This window comes from Camarhynchus parvulus, chromosome 3 (genome assembly GCF_901933205.1).
Source record: "Camarhynchus parvulus chromosome 3, STF_HiC, whole genome shotgun sequence".
NCBI lineage: Eukaryota > Metazoa > Chordata > Aves > Passeriformes > Thraupidae > Camarhynchus > Camarhynchus parvulus.
The window spans coordinates 7310417-7329478 of NC_044573.1; the positions used below are offsets into that span (position 1 = coordinate 7310417).

The 19062-nt window shown below is 43.2% G+C and overlaps 1 protein-coding gene across 6 annotated transcripts in view; it reads left to right on the forward strand.

Moving 5' to 3' along the window:
* Nucleotides 1-2746: 2746 nt before the first annotated feature.
* Nucleotides 2747-19062, forward strand: part of ENAH (ENAH actin regulator) — a 91355-nt gene continuing 75039 nt past the window's right edge. For all 6 annotated transcript variants that reach the window (XM_030946013.1, XM_030946014.1, XM_030946016.1 and 3 more), the window contains exon 1: nt 2747-2888. In XM_030946013.1, coding sequence (XP_030801873.1) covers nt 2884-2888 — 5 coding nt within the window. In that variant the 5' untranslated portion in view covers nt 2747-2883. The remainder of the gene's footprint in view (nt 2889-19062) is intronic.

Consider the following 19062-nt stretch of genomic DNA (forward strand, 5'->3'; position numbering starts at 1 on the left):
GGGTATTCTGAGCTGCTTGGATCCAGAGGAAGAAGGGCATGAACACACTGGACATTGATTAGGAGAACTATTACATGGCTCTGCCTCGTGTGTTGTCACGGACCTCGGGTTATTAGCGTGACACCACCAGCTAAGAAGGCTTTGTGCCACATTGGTTTGGTCACTGCCAGAAGAAGGGAGAGCAGTGGGATGGGATGCAGAGGGCGTTGACACCCACGCTGTGCTGCTGGAGGATCCTGTCAGTGAGAGAGGTGACAGCAGGGTCACACCAAGTGGCTTGGACACAGGACACACCGAGCAATTATGGCTTGGGAGCACGCGGTCGGCTGCGAGAGCAGGCAGATTTCCCAATGCATAATTCAGTACCATAAACATGTACATGACACTAACTCCTTCTTCTGCCAGACTACTTGCATTTCTTGACAATAACCTCACTAAATTGACCTGGAAAGAAAGAGGCATTCAACGTTTATAATTTGATTTCTGCCCTATATAATTTTGGCTCCTCTCCTTCCCATGTAGCTGCTAGTATGAGTTACTGCAGATTTAGTATTTTGTTACAGATTAATTCAATGGGATTTTTGACTAAGCTAGCGTCCAAAATGACTTTGCACTTGGTGACATCTGCGATGCCAGCATGCAAAATGATTCTTCTGGCATTTTTACAAATTCTATTGTACCACTGAGTAGGTCTTGAGAAATCCAGCTATGACCATATCTGATTTGGCTAAGAACACCTAGTAATATAACACAAATAGCGATAATAGTTATTTTGCAGGAGTAAAAGCTTCTGGCTATTTTCATTCCCTCTCAGGCAGACCTGGAGCCCAGGCATACTTTCAGTGTTTTTTATATACCTCTCACAGTCAAAATTCTTTTAGGTTTGACTAATGAGACCAGACAGTTGCATCAGGACAGACACATTATGATGCTGATTTTTTTCTGTTGTAGAACAACTGGTGTCTTTGAACAAATCCTTCCTTCTTCTGACTGTCTGCCATCCCTTCTTCTCATGTACCTGCTGAAGCCCATCAGACATACATCTTAGATGTATCTGTATAGATACAGATTTTAACATTTCTGCTTGGCTGCCTTCAAGAGACTTTTCACTGCCAGAATGGCTTTCTTTCCAAACCTTTTATTTGGAGGATGTTCTGGTGGTAGGAAGCCCAGATCTTAGAAAATTCATTATGCCTTAAGAACTGAGGTCCACTGTCAGTCATTAGAGTCCTCAGCATTTGTTGAAAGCAATTAAGGTAATTTTATTTATCAGATTCAATTGTGTCCCTTTTTCAGACTGTCTATATTGTTGACAAAGGTACACAATTTTTGAGATCACAATGTCGCTTTTCTTCTGATTACTCATCTGCATTTTGTGATTCACCTCTACTGCAACATTTTCATTGACATCATCCCTTTGCCAGTAAAAACATGTTTTCTTACTAAACTGTTCTTCATTAGCTTCAGTTTCAGAGCCTGTCCTTGTTCCCAAGTTAGTGTTTTCTAACAATTGGCCATTTTTTTTCTCATTGATTAGTTCATCTCTTACTGTGCTACTGACACCATTAATTGACAGAGAGCGATTCTGCCTCACTGATCAAGGAAGAGGTGGTGCCAAATAGCTGAGATTCATGGTAAAATCCCCTTACATGTGTGGAACCTACATCAAAAATACACATATATTTTTAAATTCTTCATTTTTTATATCTAGAAGTCTAGACACTTATAAAAGAAGGTGTTTGTTTCTTGTGTATATTTTTACTACTAGACCCTAGAAAGCCCTGGTATTCATTAGGCTAAAATGAAATTGGAGCTGCAAAAGCACCAAGATGGCTTAACGGCATTGGGAATTGCAAAGACACTTTGCTCATCACTTTTAACCGAGACGAAAGAGAACGGGCATGCACTCACTAGCTGACAGTAAGGAGCTGGGTTAAAGTTACTTGCACAGTGCGCTGGGTCCGCTGCGGGTACCGACAGCAGAACGTAAATCCGCACTTAGGGCAGGCGCGGGGCTACCGAAACATGCAGAAATAACATTCCTGCAGAATTCCTGAGAAAGGCTTAGGCCACCAGCTTCCCGGGGCACCGAGGAGCCGCTGCCCGCAGTACCTGCCGAACTCGGGCAGGGGGGCTCGGGGGCTCCGTGCTCCCTCCCGCACCGGCACCGCCGCACCGGGCGAGGATTGCGGGCCGGACCGAGCCCGGTGCGGGCAGCGTGGGGCCGAGCGGGGCAGGCTCAGCGGGCGGGTGGAGCTGTTCACACGCCGGGACGCGGCTCTCCGGGAGCCCATCCCGCCCCTCCGCTCCGGGGCGACTCCCGACGCTGCCGCGGGCGGGCGGTTCTCCCGAGGAGCCGCCGCTGCTGCTGCGGCCGCCCCGTCCCTCCACCCCCGCCACCCCGCGCCGGGGCCGCCGAGCCCCGGCGAGCCGCCCGGGCACAGCGCGGCGGTGGGCGCGGCCTCCTCCGCCGCCCGCCCCTTCCTCCCTCCTCTCTCTTTCCTCCCGCCCGCCGCCGCTCCCGCACCCCCGGCCGCCGCCGCTCCCGCGGCCCCGCCGGTGTCTCCGGCCGCCCCCGCCCGCCCGTTCTTGGTCTCCTCCTCCTCCTTTCCCCCCGCCCTTCCCGCGCGGTGGTTCGCTCCTCCCCGCCCCTTTCCCCCACCTCTCCCGTCCCCTCCCACCCCCGGCTCCCCGCGGTGGTCTGGCCCGGCCCGGCGGCGGAGGGAGCGGCGGAGCGGGCGGGCGGGCGGCGCTGCCGGGCGGGGGTCTCGCTCTCCGGGGGTCTCGCTCTGCGGGGACGCGGCGAGCGGCGGAGCGGGGCGGGGGAGGCAGCGCAGCAGGGAGCGAGGCAGCGGGAGCGGCTCCCCGACCGCGGGCAGCACCATGAGGTGAGCGGCCGGCTCCGGAGCGGGCGGCGGGCGCGGGGTTGGGGGGCGATGCTCCCGCGCCCCCGGCTCGGACGGCGCACGGCCGGGAACGGGAACGGCAGTGGGAGCCGGGGGGATCGGCCGGCGGCGGGGAGGGGGCCGGGCCGAGGGGAGCCCCGCGTTGGGGAAGGGCCCATTGTTAGTGGCGGCGGGGGAAGGGCGGCCCGCCGTCCCCGTCCCCCGCGGCGGCGGCGAAGTTGCGGTCGGGGGGCGGCGGCGGGGCCCGAGTCCGGGGCGGGGGGCGGCCCCGCTGCGGCGCCTCCCCCGGGCCGGGCACGGCGTGAGCCCCGGGCACCCGGCTCCTTTCTTTCTCTGCCGGTGGTGATTTTTTTTTCTCCCCCTTTCCCTCCGCCTTAGCCGGCGCGTGTTGCATTGCAGCAGCAGCTGGGCTTTTCCCTCGGTAATCAATAAAGAGGCGCCGGGGGGGAAGCGGGGAGGGGGGATCCCCCTCTCGGCAGCCGGGGAAGTGTCGCGTTCGGAGGTTCGCGATGTAAACACAGAGGTGGCCGCGGCTGGGGGCGGCCGGCAGGGAGGTGGGTGCCTGCCGCCTTCCCGCCGGGAACTCCCGCTCCCCGCCGGCTCATTCATTTTGAAGGCGATTTTCTGCCTCCCCCCTTCCCCCTCGCCATCCTCCCCCCAGCTCGCTTTTAGCGCCTGTTCTGTTTCCATAATCTCCTTTCTGGATTGGTGCAGGACCCGGTGAGAAATGCGGCTCGGTGGCCGAGCGAGCGCTGGTCCGGCTGCCCGGGGACGCCGTGCTCCCTGTAGGCCTGCCCCTCTCTCAGACAGCTGGGGAAACGAGTTACTCATGCCTTCCCTTCTTTTTTTTTTTTTTTTTTCGCCTGGAAGTTATTGTCTGCCTTGCAGTTGGATGTGAACGTTCTTTGTCTTAAAGACACGACTGTAAGGTCCTTTGGAGTAGAGGTCCGGCAAGGTTTGCGTGATCCAAGTCGGCAAATTCCTGTGCTGCGTAAAACTGACGAGCCATTAGAATTCCTTGTCAATTACAGGAAAATCCTAATAAATTTTTTTGTGCTGTGAGGATTCCCTCTTTCAGTGCACCTTCAGTGGAAAGGGTAGCGTTGCAGCGGGAAGCATGGGAACAATCTCCCTGCTGTTTTGTTTAGAATTGTGTTCCTGTATTTCCCTCTAGTTTTCTTTGTTAACTGTTGGTATTTGTGTCCCGCGTTATTTTAAGCTTTGTTTTGTCTTGTGATAATTTATTTTCAGTTATTCGTGTTGCTCATGTAGAAGTCAGATATCCTGCAAACGAAAAGTTACAGCTTGGAAAACCTACAAGTTTGTATCCAGACCCTTTAAGCAGAGGTGTTCTTTTTAATTATCTTGACAGCCTTCAGCACAATGAATGCTGCTAATCGAGCAAGGCTTGGCATAAATACCTTGGGAAGCCCCATGGAAGTTTGGGTTTCGTGCTGGCAAAAGGTTCTTTAATTGTGAGGGTGATGCTGAGTGAAGAGAGCTAGAGCAGCAAGGCTGCTCGCTGTTCACTGTGTAGCTGTATGTGTGCTAGGACTTGTGCCAGCTTGGAGGGAGCACAAGTATTCCTCTCAACCAGCACAACAGGAAAGTGTCTAGGTTGAACCTACCCTTAGGTTGCTTATTTAGGTGTTTGAATAGCTGACTCGCAGCAGTGAGTAAATGTAGGTAAATGAATATATTACTGGCCTCGGAGCTTTCTGCCCTGCCTGGAGAGCATCGGGCTGCTAAGGGGGAGATGCAGTTGTGATTTGGAGGGTTGCTCTGATGAGTGGTCGTGGGGTGTTTCAAAGGAAACTGACTTCCAGAACGCTCGGTTCCAGCCCTCTGGAAAAAAAGAAACAAGCTGTACCAATTAAACTACACAGGCTAAAAAAAATGATGTGGTTAAAGAAGTATTTTCTCTCTATAGAGGCACTATTAAACTCACTCAGTTTTGTTTAATTGGTCCGACTCCAGTACAATGGCAAGCTTTCACTGCACTGCTCTCTCTTTGGGCTTGTTTAGACTATGGTTGATGGTATATTCCTGAAACATGTTTAAACAATATCTTCATGCTGTACATTGTTCAGGCAATGACTTTTAATGTGCATTTGCTGGTCAAGGCAAGGTCTGATGGGTGAGGAGTGACAGGGTAGATGGGACGAGCAACCAGCATTTCATATACAGCTCCTGTGTTTGCAGATGCTGTTAAATCTTAGCAGTTCATACTAAAAATATACTCTTGGTGCAGTATTGATGGTCTCGTGGAATGAGTAAACTGCATTCTGTCATTGCTCTTGGGCAGGTAAGTGTGCAGTTGGTGCTCCAAAGAATAAAAAACAAATAGATGAACTGGGGCAGGGTGGGGGGGAAGCACCCTCACTTTCTCTCCTATGTTTTAGCTTTCTTTCAGCCATAATGAGCCTAAACTAATTCTGATGATTTTGTGTTAAGATGTTGTGTCTTGTCTAGGTGTTTAGCTGGTCAGTTACCAAAGAGGAAACTGATTTCCCTTCTATCAGATAATGCTAAACATCGTTGTGAAGAGCATCTTTGAATGTTCAAATAATCAGCAGTTCTGTAAGACACAAACACCGACACTACACAGGAATTAATTCTTGCAGAAGTCTGCTTTGTATTCAAATTGAAATGATATGCTATTTGAATAACATCTGTTAGGGGTTTTAGGTTGCAGAGAAACCCTGAATATTAAATATCCCAGTGAAATGGCCTAGCCTAAGTATGAAGTTACTTGGTTGAGGAGCCAGCTTGAATAGGGCTGTGTGTATCTGTGTCTCCTGCCCTAGGTAAACAGCTGATTCCCACGGACACCTGTTGCTCTCTTTGTACTCTGCTTAGCTGACAGAAGTGCTGCCCCTAATCCAGTTTCCTGAGAGCACTTACAATATAATAGGTATCCAGGAATGGGCATATTCAGTGAAGTTTCCATTCACCAGCTGACTGGAACACGGTGGAGGTGCAGGTAACAGCAGAGTCTGGTGCCCCTGTTCTAGTAAAAGCATGACTATTTGTACAAGAAGAACGTGTGTGAACAGACTTTTATTGTAGCATATGTTGAAGTCTGTGTTACAGAAGCTGGTAAACACAACTCTGCTGCTAGAGCTGGGATTCTGCAGTGAAGGTTAACTGAATTACCTTATTTTTTTTTTTTTTTTTTTTGCATATCAGGCTCATTTTGAGTGTTAACTCCAATAAAAACAAATGAGCTTTACAAGATTATGACTTTTAAAAAATCAAACTGTACAGCCTTCTCTTGGGATTACTACATCCCTTTCTTTGTGTGGGAAAGAATTGTTTTTCATTAGTGTGCTGGTCAGAAAGCACGCTGCTTAGTCGGGTTTCATTACCCAAGTTCCCAAGAACTGGGAAAGAAACAGTATCTCAAAGAAATTTTAAATTTGAGTCTTTCCAGAGCCCAATATAATACTTTGTGTTTATGAGGGACTACTATGCCCATCTATATACTGTATACTATATCATATCTATGTGAATTTCATTCCATGTTTAGATAGGGCAAACAGCTAAATCACTATAGATTTTGCCTTTTCTGAAAAGTCATGTCATATTCTCACTTGTGTTTTCAAGCCAAAAAGGTAACTAAATTTGTGGACTCTAAGCCACGCTGAAATTTCCATTTACTTAAAATCAGCAGCTTTTCTGCTCAAATATATTGCTACGGAATGCACTTCACGTTATTATTTAAAAGTCAGCATTTTTTATGCCTGGGCTGGTAAGCCTTCATTGTATTTTAAGTGTTGTGTTAAGAAAACTAATCCCATACTCAGTGTTCACTGAGTGAAAGCCCACAGCACAAGCAACAAAACATGTACCTCCATTAGGGCTGGGAATGCTTGAAGGAACCCACACACATTTCCTGGGGTTTCCAGGAAAGTGGGTACACAAGAGCACGATTGGAGACAATAGTACAGTTCAGTCTGCTGCAATAACTGCAGTTATTTAAGGTGGTGAAACAGCACAGCAGCAAGGCCATCAATTTGATGGTGACATTAAGTTATTCTTGGATACGTAAGGTAACTCTTTGGAATTGTGCCTTTGGTTTTAATACTTGCCCGAATGGTGTATTTGAAATAGGAGGCTTAATTTAGTTGAGAAATATTTGACAAAATGTTGGACGTGCAAGCAGGCAGTTAAATTAGACTGGATATGCATAACTGCAAGCAATACAGTTCCTAAAATTGCTTGTATCTCAAGAGAAAAATTGGTGGTGTGGGCAGGGTTTTTTTTTTCAGGTGGATACAAAAATTCAGGTTACTTTCCTTGTTCTTAAGTGTACTAACAGATGGACTGAGTCATCTGTCTGATAGAAGTGTGGTCTTTAGCTTGCACTTTATTTGTGACAGTTGCAAGTAATTTTTGGACAGGCTGTTTCTGCCCACCTGATATGGGATCTGACAGCTGTTTTGCCCCCAGGGCCTCGGGATAGTTTAGTGAATTATTTTGATAGTAAAAGTATAAATCTTTAAAAATTTGCCCTGTGAATGGAGAGTGCAGGAATGAGAATCCAATTTTTTTTAGACCAAGCTATTTATGACCATCTCAGCAATTATGTTGTCAGCCTCTAAAAATTAGAAACAGTCTGGGAGTGTGTATAATTCAGGAATGCTCTCTGGAAGGGCATGTACAAGTTTCTTCTTGACTCTGGTTCAGGGTTTCATGTGTGCTGTTGGAGGTCAGAAAACAAGAGCGGGTTAGTTGGCATCCTGCTTCAGGCCACTCTAGCCTAAAAGGCTTTTTTCTCCACTTCCATAAAAAGCAGAAACATTTTTCTCCCAGCACCTGTTTCGGTGGATGCTTTGCCCTAAGTGACGTCTCTGGGCTGTGCCTCAGGCATGTGATTGGAAATACTTTGTAATGAGGGCTGCTCCTTGCCATGCCAGGGCAGCTCATGTGGAACTATTCTAGAAGTAGGTTATTGAACCACTGGATAGAGTCATTTGCTTTCATTACTAGAGAGAGCAAATGTATTTTGTGAAACAGATATTATTCCCTTCTTTGCTTTGACCTTTCATCTAGAATTGCTTCTGACAGTTCATGCCTGCTTCCACTCAGCAGTGGAGAAATCCATGTGCCAGCTCTTTAAACATCCCGGCATGTTTAGGTTTTAAGAGTGCTGTAGTGGTGAGAGAGAGCAGAAGATATGTGCTTTTTGTGTTCAATTAATAAAAAATTGATTTCTAGTCGTAGCTCAAATGAAATGTAGCAGAGACTGAACTGTCAGCTGTGTTATTTGTTGGTGCCTACCTTGCTCTCCCATCCCACCTTGCCCTGCCAGTCCTTGGGAATTCGATACAACTACTTTGTGTTCCTGGGCTGTTAGAATCTCCCTTGGGATTAATGTGGGAGTGCAGCTGCTTTTGTACCTGCCTGTATTTAAACCTGCAGGTGAGGAGCCACTGTTGTGTCCCTGCTGTGCCTCTCCTGCCGAAACTTCCCATGGGTTCTCACTAACCTGGAGAAGAGCTTAGTTTATGTGGAGCTTTTTTGTTTGGATAATATACAGAAACTTTTTCCCCTTTTAGAAATAGCTGCACCACCTTATTTTACCTTTGAAGTTTTCTAACATGAGAAATAAAAACGTGAGTCTAAGTAATTGAGTCTGATTTGAAAATGCTCCATAGCAATACTGGTTACAGAGGAAAATGTTGAATTTTACTTCAAATACTCCTAATGAATTGTCCTTCTAGTTGCCAAACTTTTTCGCTGCTATCATGTATTTTAAGTCTCCTTCACCATAGCTGTTTCATGATAAATGTTAAAAGGCTTCAGAAGAGGATGGGGATGTTGTGCTTGCCAGCCTGTGATGGTGTTATGTGCTGCTCCTGATGTTAGGGCTCTGTGGGCACTTATGGGAGCTTTAGGAACTGCTGCTGGGGAGGTGATGTGCCGTCTCTCTGGGGCTCCTGCCCAAATGCTGGTGACAGCCTGGTGGAGAACAGGGGGCTGTTCAGTGGGATGTGAGATGATGTGTCAGTCCATTTCGGATTAGTCTTTCCAGCTGAACTGCTGGTAACAAGCACATGTTTGTGGAATCAATGCACAAGTTAATGTGAGGAATTGAAGTACAACTCTCTTGTCTCTGTGAGTAATCTTCGGGCAAGGCTCATTAAAAGAAAACACCATCAATATTCAGGCAAAAGAAATCATCTGCTCTTAGTTTCACGTATTGAAAATTCTCCAGGCAAAGCTGTTTTATGTAAAAGAAGAATAGTAAAAACGATTTCAGTTTAATCCAGAACTGGTCTGCTTCTTTGCTAAGTGTGTGAGTTTGTGTTGTGTGTTTTTACTTTTTTTTTTTTTTTATTATGGTAAAGAAAGGTGCTGACACCAGGTGAAGTATGGGAGAAAGAAGTGGAAACTGATTGCACTCAAGAGGGTGATACAGAAATGCTGCTTTGCTGGACTGGTGTGCTGCCAGAAATAACTCTTAAACTTCTAGTGTGCAGCACAAATGCAATTGGAAGGGTTTTCTTTGAAATTGTTCTTCACTGTCTTTTCTTCACAAATTTGAAATTTCTGTTTCCTGAACTGGATTACAAAATAATCTATGCTTACTGCAAATTCCACACAGAAGGTAAGGCAAGGTTGTTGTTTGCTGAAGTATACTTGGTATCTAGTTCAGAAGAGAACTTTTAAAACCTGGAATTAAGCAGAATGGTGAAAGAGCAAGAGTAATCTTTGATATAGCTGAGGCCTTTATTATGCATTAGTTGCAGTTTTATAGCAAGTAAAGAAAGATTTAAATTTTCTTTTTGGAGGAAATAAAGTTCTATGTATGTCCTTAAAGCAGTTTCCTAAAATGTAGTTTAGCTGATTTCTGTCAGTTTATTGCTGGTTACCATACAGTGAAAGCAGCTTTTAAACTGAAATGCTTTGAAGGGCATGTAGTTTAGGTAGAGTTCTTTTGTGGTCCCATCTGGCTCCTGGTGAACACTTTTCTATTTCAATTGTGTAGACCAATATGTCTTTGTAAGTGGTTGTGTCTGCTAGAACTTTATATTTTGTGGAGATTTCCATTAAGTTGCATTTTTTTTCCTGTCGTATGGACTGAAAATGGAAGTACTAAATGGAAAGATGATTTAAGACTCTGTTGTAGTTCATGTATTTCCAACAAAACTTTCAATACTGCTGCATTAGTGGTATTTTTACTGGCACTGGTGGGAAGAGGTGGTTGGTAGTTTTAGGTTCCTTTCAGCTTTCTGGTTGGCTTTGCAAATGTGACTTAAGCATATGCTCTGAGTAAATCTGGGCATTGAACCTGGCAGTATTGCTGCCTAAAATCACTAGTTCTTCCAATAACTTATGTTGAATATGTGGCTTTTTTCAGGCTCCAAGCTTCCAACTCCAGATGAGCAAGAATTTTCCTTTTCTAGCTAGTGTATGTTTTTCATGTCAATAATGCATTACAATGAACACTAGACACTGCTACTCATTTTGAAAACTTGTTTTCTCCCTGTATTTTCCTGTTCTATAAAAATCTCATTGCCCTTTGCTTTCTTTTAAAAGCTTCTATAAAAGAGTCTTCTATAAACAGTGCATAGTGATGTGTGCACCTTTTATTATATCTCCTGTGTTGAACTCTTGTTGGTATTTGAGGAAAATGTATGATCCATTTGGCAAGCCTTAGTCCATTAAACAATGCTGGCTCTTCTTTAAGAGTACCCAGCCTAAGTTTAATAAAACTGATTTTTTTTTCTTTAATATTGTTGAATTTGTATTTAAAACTGTACACAGTGAAGATTTCCTAGAAAACTTGTATTGTGTTCTTGAGCGCATTTGCAAAGCCTGTGTTTAGAGATCTGCAATTGGCTACTGTGGATGATGGTAAATGAACTTCACAACTTCAGAATAAACATAGTTACCTATTGTTTGAAATAGATGGTGTGGCCAGACTGACCAAACAGGGAAACCTGATCCAAATGAGCCTAATTTTGGCAGAGGTAATGAATCAAAATAGTGAATGACAGCACTAGGAGAAGGAGCAGTATTGAAGTTTACTATTTGTATGTGTAAGTTTCATCACTGAACGTGCTGCTTAAGAACAGGTATGGTTTGGTTTTTGTTATGTACTACTCTAGCAGAAATACTGACTTGTTTTTTAAAAAATTATGTTTAGAGGTACTTTTTTTCCTACTTGAGAATACTTCTGCTTTGATAGAAATCTCTGAATATGGTCAGAGATTATTTTATATTTCAATTTCTTGTTATACACCGATCTACTTAGTTGAATCACATTGGTGTGAGTAGAACAGGAGGATGGTACAGGAGGTGTCTGATGTATGTATATGAAATAAACATTTTTGGAGCACAGGACTTTTCCAGTCAGATATGAACCATCTGGTCTGGAGTCAGTAGTTCTGTCCCTAGTCTCTGGTAGTGCTTTCCCCCCTTGGTTAGAGCCTGCTGTTCCAGGGCTGAGGGAAGACTGAACTTTCCAGCTCAGTGTTGTTCTCACGAAGAGGAGGCTGAGGAGAGAGGTCCATTTTGGAAAATGAGCACGGAACCTGTGTCTAATCATGAGTAGGAGGATGAGGAGATGAATGATTAGAGCACTTGAGTAGTAATTGTCTGAACTTTAACACAAGTTGTTCAGCTGCTTCTTCAGTGTTAGGTGTTTTGGAGAGTAATTGACAATGAGGTTTTGTACCATTTCAGTGGTTTCCTTGGGTTTTTCGCTACTGAGTGGAAACACAGTAGTGGCTTTTGGATGAAAATGTTTACTTTGGGATTGAGCAAGAAGACCAAAGCAGTAAACACATAAAAGAAGTCAGTCAAATAGATTTTGCATCTTCAAGATCTCATGCTGCAATCTGAAGGATTGTGGTGGAACCATTGTTCTAGTTTCACAGTGTGGTGGGATGAGTCCAGTAGCCTTTGCTTTGGTGATCAGCTGTGTTAACTGCATCATACATGAATTATCCTCAGAATGATTTCTGCTGCACTTCACATCTGACCTTGCATCCAGTTGTGAGGTGAAGAAATCTGGACTGCTGCACTCAGGGGTTTGATTTTGTTTTCTGGCAGTGTCTTTGAGTAGTCTGTTCGTAAAGTTTGGAGGAATAGGGTGGCTTCAAGCTTTTTCTTTGGCATACTATAAAGGTGACTTTGAAAGCAAAGGGTATTCCTTTTATTTTGTGTACCTTTCTTAGTCACTGATAGAACAGGTCTGTGCTCCTGCTGCAGTGGTGGGGAACAGGACACGGGCAATTTCACACACCCAAAGGCTGAGTTCCTCAGAAAGTTGCTCAATTATTTGGAGACATCATGTGGAGATTTTGTACTGTGTGGTTTGTTGCAGATACAGGTAAATGTTACTGTGTGGTTTATTTTTTTTATAGGTAGCTCATAGTTTTGATGTCTGACCTCATAGCAATATTTGGTGTAATTCTTATTTCAGAGATTAAGGAATTGGGTGCTTGAAAACAGGTTAGCAGCTGTAGGATCTATTTAAACTGCAATTTGTTTTTTGTATTACTCTACAAGGATGATGTCTGCATAAAGGAAGTGGAGATTGCATTGCAGAGAGCAATGTCAGAAAGTAAACCTGTGAAAATACTTTTCAAATGTCACTGTTTCCATCTAAAGCATGAAGATATATTTTCCTTTGAAGCATCTGACTACTGGAAACCATTGGGGTAAAAGGATGCTTGGAATGCCTTCTTTAAAGAGCACATGTTTGTTATTTTTGTGAAGACACAGTCTTGGTCACTGGTGTGACTTTTGTGTAGTAAATCTGTAGGATGCAGATAGAAGTGGATTGCATTGCAAGGCTTGCATCTTTAGACATGACTAATGCTTAATAACACTTAATAGTAGGATTTTACTTTCCCTGTTGAAATCCCCAGTTACCACAGGATAGAGGAGTGTACTGTTAAGCCAATTCTGAGTACCCTGGATATCTTGCCTTGAATTTCCATGCCTCCTTTTCTCAGGGCAGATGGATGCAAAGCAAGAGACCTCTCCTCTTTTAGTGTTCCCTGCCCCAACAATAAAAAGAAAACCTTGATATGAAGACTGTTCATGTGAGGAATGCTTGCAGCTTTGGTGTATTTATGTGTTACCAGTCTCAGCATTCCCCAGATTTTGAATCTATGTCTTTGAAATCTCACATTTTTTCATCTTGGATTGAGCTAACCTCCTGGGCCTTGAGTGTGTCTGTGCTTGGGGTGGCTGTAAGGGTCTAGGCTCACCCCACAGCCCACTTACCAGGTATTTTGGTTGTAACTCTAAGTGAGTTTATCCTGGTCTTCTCTTGGGATGGGGAGGGTGTTTAAGAAAGAACTAGCAAACAAACAAAAACCTGAGAGAGGATTCTCTCCAATTTGCTGCTGCATATTTTTGTATAATTTATGATGTATCGATGTATCAATTTCCCAGCCTCTTGAGTGATTGTGATTTTCTTGTTCTTTTGGAAACATGGGGAAATCTTGTGCAATTCTTACTGTCTTACAGAAAACTTTCCCATGAAGAGGCACAGAGTTTAGGTGTGCATACATTGTTATGAAATCTGAAGATAAACTAATTTTAACTTCAAAGTAGTTTGGGTAGGTGCTCATTTTTTATATTTTGTAACACAAAACCAATCCCCCAAACAAAACAAAGCAAAACCATTTGGAAATAAAGCCACAGGCTTTTCTTTCAGAATCTGAGTGCTTTAATTTTTTTTACATAGCAATGTCAGAAATATTGTAAAATGACAAAAGCATTTCATGCTTAAGAATGGAAGTTTTGTGCATCTAAGAACTTTTTATTGGTCATTATTAAAGAATTAAAATATTGCTGGCCATGTGCACTGCAGCAGGGAATTTTCTCTTGGCAGCCAGCACCCTACCCTCCAGCCACTTAAATGCACAAAATCATTTTAATATAGAGCAAAGTAAATGCTGGAGATGGCATCTTTGGTGAACTGGTGACAAAGGTAATGTTTATGCTGTGAATGTTCTGTTTCTCAGGAAGACCTGGGGTTAATTGTAGCTTGGCAAGTGGGGGGGAAAAAAAAAAGTTCCATATTGTTTTTCTGCAGTAGATTCCTGTTGCTATGCAACAAACAGAATGTCACTTAGTACAGGATATATTAAATTGGTATTCCCAGCACATATCTGTGCCCGTTCATTTTATACTTTAGCAGGAGGGGATGGTTCTGGTTTCCTGTAGCACTGGAGATTGAAATGTGTATTGGAGCTGCTATTCTGGGGCTGCAGTGACGTCAGTGCACTTGCAGAGCCTCTCTTTGTTTGCATGGATGGGACACCTGTGCAACACAATCAGGCTTCCAGGCAGACAAAAAAGGGCTGCTGGTTATCTTCCCCGAGGTGGGATGGCATTGCCAGGCAACATGTTAACACTTCAAAAGGGAGAAATTCGTTATATGGGAGAAAGATGATTGGGCTGTGGATTGTGAAAACCTTTATACGTGATGCAGATGGCATCATCTGAATCTTTCAGTCAAAATATCTGGTTAATTTTTAATTATTAGATTTAATGCTAATACTTGAATATGTTCATACCTCCTCTGCCTACCTCCCCATTCCCTCCAGTGCTAAACCCAACCAGTGTCAGCATCTGAATTCTGCACATTTGCTTTCAGTGGATTCTGGAATAAATGTTTAGAGCGTGTTTGGGAAAATTACCCTCTGTGGCTCTGGAAGCAGTAATTAAGTAATGGACAAATGACAACATCTGGTAAGGCATTATTTTATAATCTAGTTAGTCTTCTGTAGTGGAAAACAAGGCAAAAGTAATATTTGAAATCTGGGAGGATGTTAATTTGATCTTTGCTTCAAAATCTGTCAAGCAGTATGGATGTCTGAAATAGAGAAACTGGGAAGCTGAGGATTTGTAATACTGTGGTTTTGTAACATATGCATTGTGTCTCAGGCATGATGTTTATACTATGGAACCATCTCATTTTAGTCAGTTTTCTGAATTTTCGTGTGGGTTTTGAAGGACAATTCACAAAATCTAAGCTGAAATTAAGTAGATATTCAAATTAGCAGGTCAAATACTGTCTCTTTCTTGCTCTTAGAACTGTCTAACATCTCTTTAAATCTGAAGCGTATTTGAAAGTTGCCTTTCTTTAAAAAAATACTGTAGTAAATGTACTTACATGTAGCTTCTTAATAAAGAAGAAACCAAAAGGAAGAGTTGAAGTAAAGCTAGGAAAAGATTCAAAACACCTCTCAGTACTGTTCTCTTGCTTGTTTTGCCAAGGGGGTGTCTCTAATCTATAAAGCATCATTGAGCAAGCAGCCTTTAGTAACACAAATGCCTTTCTGGTAGTCTGATGCTTAATTCAGACCTCAGTGCCAGGGAGTTGTGTGCCTGTTCTCAAGAAGGCCCAATAAAAAACATTTGTGTACACAAAGAGAACTTGATGCAACCTAAAAAATTGTTAGGGCATTTGGTGAGATCAAACCTGAGCTCTGTCACAGAAATGATTTAAATACATGGATGGGGATGCTTGGGGCCTTTTTGCTTTCTGTTTTGGGAAGAGGGATCTCTGCTTCTGTTGCACAGCTGTTTAATGAGAATAAAAAAACTGCTTGTGACTTTCAATGCTGTGATGGCTTCTTTTAGTTCTATCTCTTGGCACAGGAAACAGTAGGAATTTGTAAAAATGAAACTGTAGGAATTAGTAAAAATGTCTCCACTTCTTGAGAAGGGAGGCAGAATGAAATTTAATTGTGAAAATAATATTTTCATCTGTAACTTTAATGAAATGAACTTATTTTAGTGTGTAGGTGGAGAAGTTGTAGAATATACCCAGGAAGGTGGGAAATTTGAGCTGTAAGTTTTAAGTGGTATGCTGGCAGGCTGCTTAGGTAAATCCTGAAGGAACTCAGAGTAGAAAGTGGATATTCTGGAAACAGTGATTATAGAACAAAGAGCATTTAAAAGTTAGGTTCAGGTGCTATGCTGCTATAATAGGACTATGACAACACAGTCAGCTTTTCCTGTCCATCATCTTTCCCCCCCAAATTGAAATTAAGTTGGGGGAAATCTTGTAGGTTTGATACCAGTGGTCCAAAGTTCTGTCTGGCTGTTGAAAAGAAATCAGTACAGTCTTTGTGTGTAAGTGATACCCTGCTAGTTCTTGGTCATTAATTAATACCTGTATGCAGAATTATCTCAAAAAGGATGTTGGAGCATGTGGATGGTTTTATGCTATTTTTTCCTCCCCTACAATAGATTCCGGTTTGCAGCTAGGAATAGATGGGGGTTTGAAGCCTGCTTTGTTTTGTTTGTTTGTTTTTTAGTTTGTCTTTCTCTGTTGCAGAGGTTGGAAAGTCTCTAATGAATGAGATAGGGAATTGCTTGAAGGTAAGATGATTTCATGGACTCAGTGTTTTCTGCAAGCACTGACTGCTTCTTGTTTTTCAAAGAATTCCTGTCCTTTGGTGCTGCTTGAGAGTTGTCAGGGGTGTTCATTAGCTGTGTCCCAGCTTGTTTTCTTACTGACTAACTTAACACTGTGGGCCTGATCTGTCAAAACATTAAATTATTCAGCATCTACCTTAGTCCTTCAAAGCAGAGAGAATCTTAGATGGCCACTGAAGACAAAGGCTCCTAGATCATCTTGGATTAAATGAGCAATATCAGAGGACTGGGTGCACCAGCTGTTGTGCTTCAGCCCTCCCATGGAGGAAACAACTTCTTGTCTGTTTCTCCTTTAATTCCCAACTTTTGCTAATTTCTTAAAAAGAAGCTGTGCTCAAGTTTGAAGCTCTCAAATGCTATATTTTATGACACTGTGCTTAAACTGTGAATAACTTCTGAATTTGGTATTCAGAACAAGTTTTGATTAATGTGCAAAAAACGTCACTACACATTGAATAATGAAGAAACCTACTAGCTGTTCGTTTACTCCTCAGTTCATCTATCCAAAGTCAGAGGCAGTCTGAGAAAAAAGGTGGGAGGGGTGAGAGGAGTAAGTATGTAACTAAGACTTTTTAATGGTTTTACAACTGCAAGTCGCTCCTTCCTTCATATATAAGCAACCAGAACTTTGCAGTGCTCTTAACCCATGGACTTTTTTTTTTAATTTGGAGTTTATTTTTAAACCAGAATCCAGTGTAATTTTTCATGTTCTTTAAAAATTGAAATAATAGGGCAAATATAATGTGCCATGATATTTGAAAAGCACGTAGATTTGGAACAGATTGTGTTGCCTAAAATCACTGTAACTCTTGGGAGTTCTTGTCCTGTTAGCAGGGCACGCACATGAAGGAAACAAAGCGTGATCACAGCAAGGTGTACTTGCCAGGAACCCAAACTCCAGGGATCTGGGCTCTCCTTGTACTCTGCTTAATCAGAATTGCTAACTTCAGCCAATTAGCATCCATCAATAGTTATCCATCAGCTTTTAAGACAGGACTGGAACACTTTGTTCGCTGTCCTAGTGCTTTGTGTAGGTTGGACGTGGTGGCTTTCTCTGAAGGTGCTTTGCATTGGACTAAATTGATCTCCCCTTTGCCATACAGATAAAAGATGGGTGATGTTCGCCTGACTGGGGCAGCCCACTTCAGTGACTCCTTTTAGACAACTGGAAGTGCACTTGGGCTACAGTAAATGATGAGATGGGTCACTTTTGTGAGTTTTGGCTACATGTCAGATGTTGGCCTGGTTATTAAGGAAGGAGGTGTTGTGGTACCCTCTGATCAGCAAGGAACAGCTTTTCAAAATAACTGGACACGTTCTCTGCCTAAATCTTTGGAGGCTTCAGAGAAAAATGATGCCAGAGACCATCAGGGCAGACAGATTTTCCTGCAGGCTCTGGTCTGTAGGTTGCAGTTTGGGCACCTTATTTAAATGTATCTTTAATCTGAGATGGTATTACCTCTGTTGTGAAACTTTTTCCCATTCTGAATTATGATTGGAGGTTTTGTGTCACTGCATTATTTAAATCTTCCTTCTGTGTATTAATGCTTCCATACTCACTAACCATGGATAGTACAGACCAGCTTGTTCTCCTTGAAGCTATTCTAGTGTATGGGAGGCTTTGTGTTTCTCCTGAGTCTTTTGAAGCTTGAGCTCACCAATTTCATTAATTTCTCATTGTGGTCTGTTCTTAAGACCTCCTGCCAGTTGTTACTCTCCATTTGGTCCCCCTCATTTGGAAGCTAAGGCTGAATGTTGTCCAGTCTGTCACATCCTGATTTGCATCTGTTCACTGGCATGTATCTAAACATAGACCTCAACTTGTTTTTTCTGTCACTCTTCCAGTATGCCAATATTAGGCAGAATTCTTACCCTGCTTGCATCTTCTTCTGGGCTCCTGTCCTCTCTGATAGCAAGAATTCTCTTCCATCTCTTCATGGTTCTGCTGCAGCACAGGTATTGCTAAGCTGCACTTGATATATTTTCTCTGAGTGTAGCATCTGGTGTCTGAGTAAGTTTTTCAGATCTCCTTTCTGCTCTCCTTACAGTAATTTTGTGCATACATCTCTTACAAAAATGCCCTGTGAATGCTGTCAAGAACAAAGTCATTTGACAGCATCTGCCCTCTGTGGTAATTCATGTAGAGCTCCAGAAGAAGTGGAGGAAATTCAACTTATTTGACATCATTAGTTCATAAGTGGCATTGAAGATGCAATTGTTACCTTTTAGCAGGTTTTTACTTATAGTTTGTGCTGGTGTTTTTCTTGTGATTGAAGTTCAACATAGGCTCTTCCTTCCCCATTCCAAACCTCTCATCTGCTCTGGATGTAACACTGGGCCATGGGCAAACATGATTGACATCCCTCCATGGGCTGAGCTTGTGAGCACCAGCTGAAATGTAGTAGTTTCCTGGAAAATGTTGCTGAATTTCACAGCTTGGAGCTGTATCTGTTCAGTGTAAGCCAAACAACTGCAGTCTCCTGAAAACTGAGGCTCGTAGCTGTGACATTCAGGTTTTTCTCATGGGGAGAAGGTACATTGTAAATGCAGACACAAAATATAAAAAAAAAAGTCATCAGTCATGGTTGTAGCTTGCAAATTTTTGCACGGTTGAGAAGATGAGCTTTGTAAAAAGCAGTGTGGAGCAATCTGTTGCAGGTATCTCTGACAGTACTGCAGGAAAAAGACTAAGAAGCAGCATAAAGAATTAGTGAGGTGAGCTCCCCTGTAATGCTCCTTT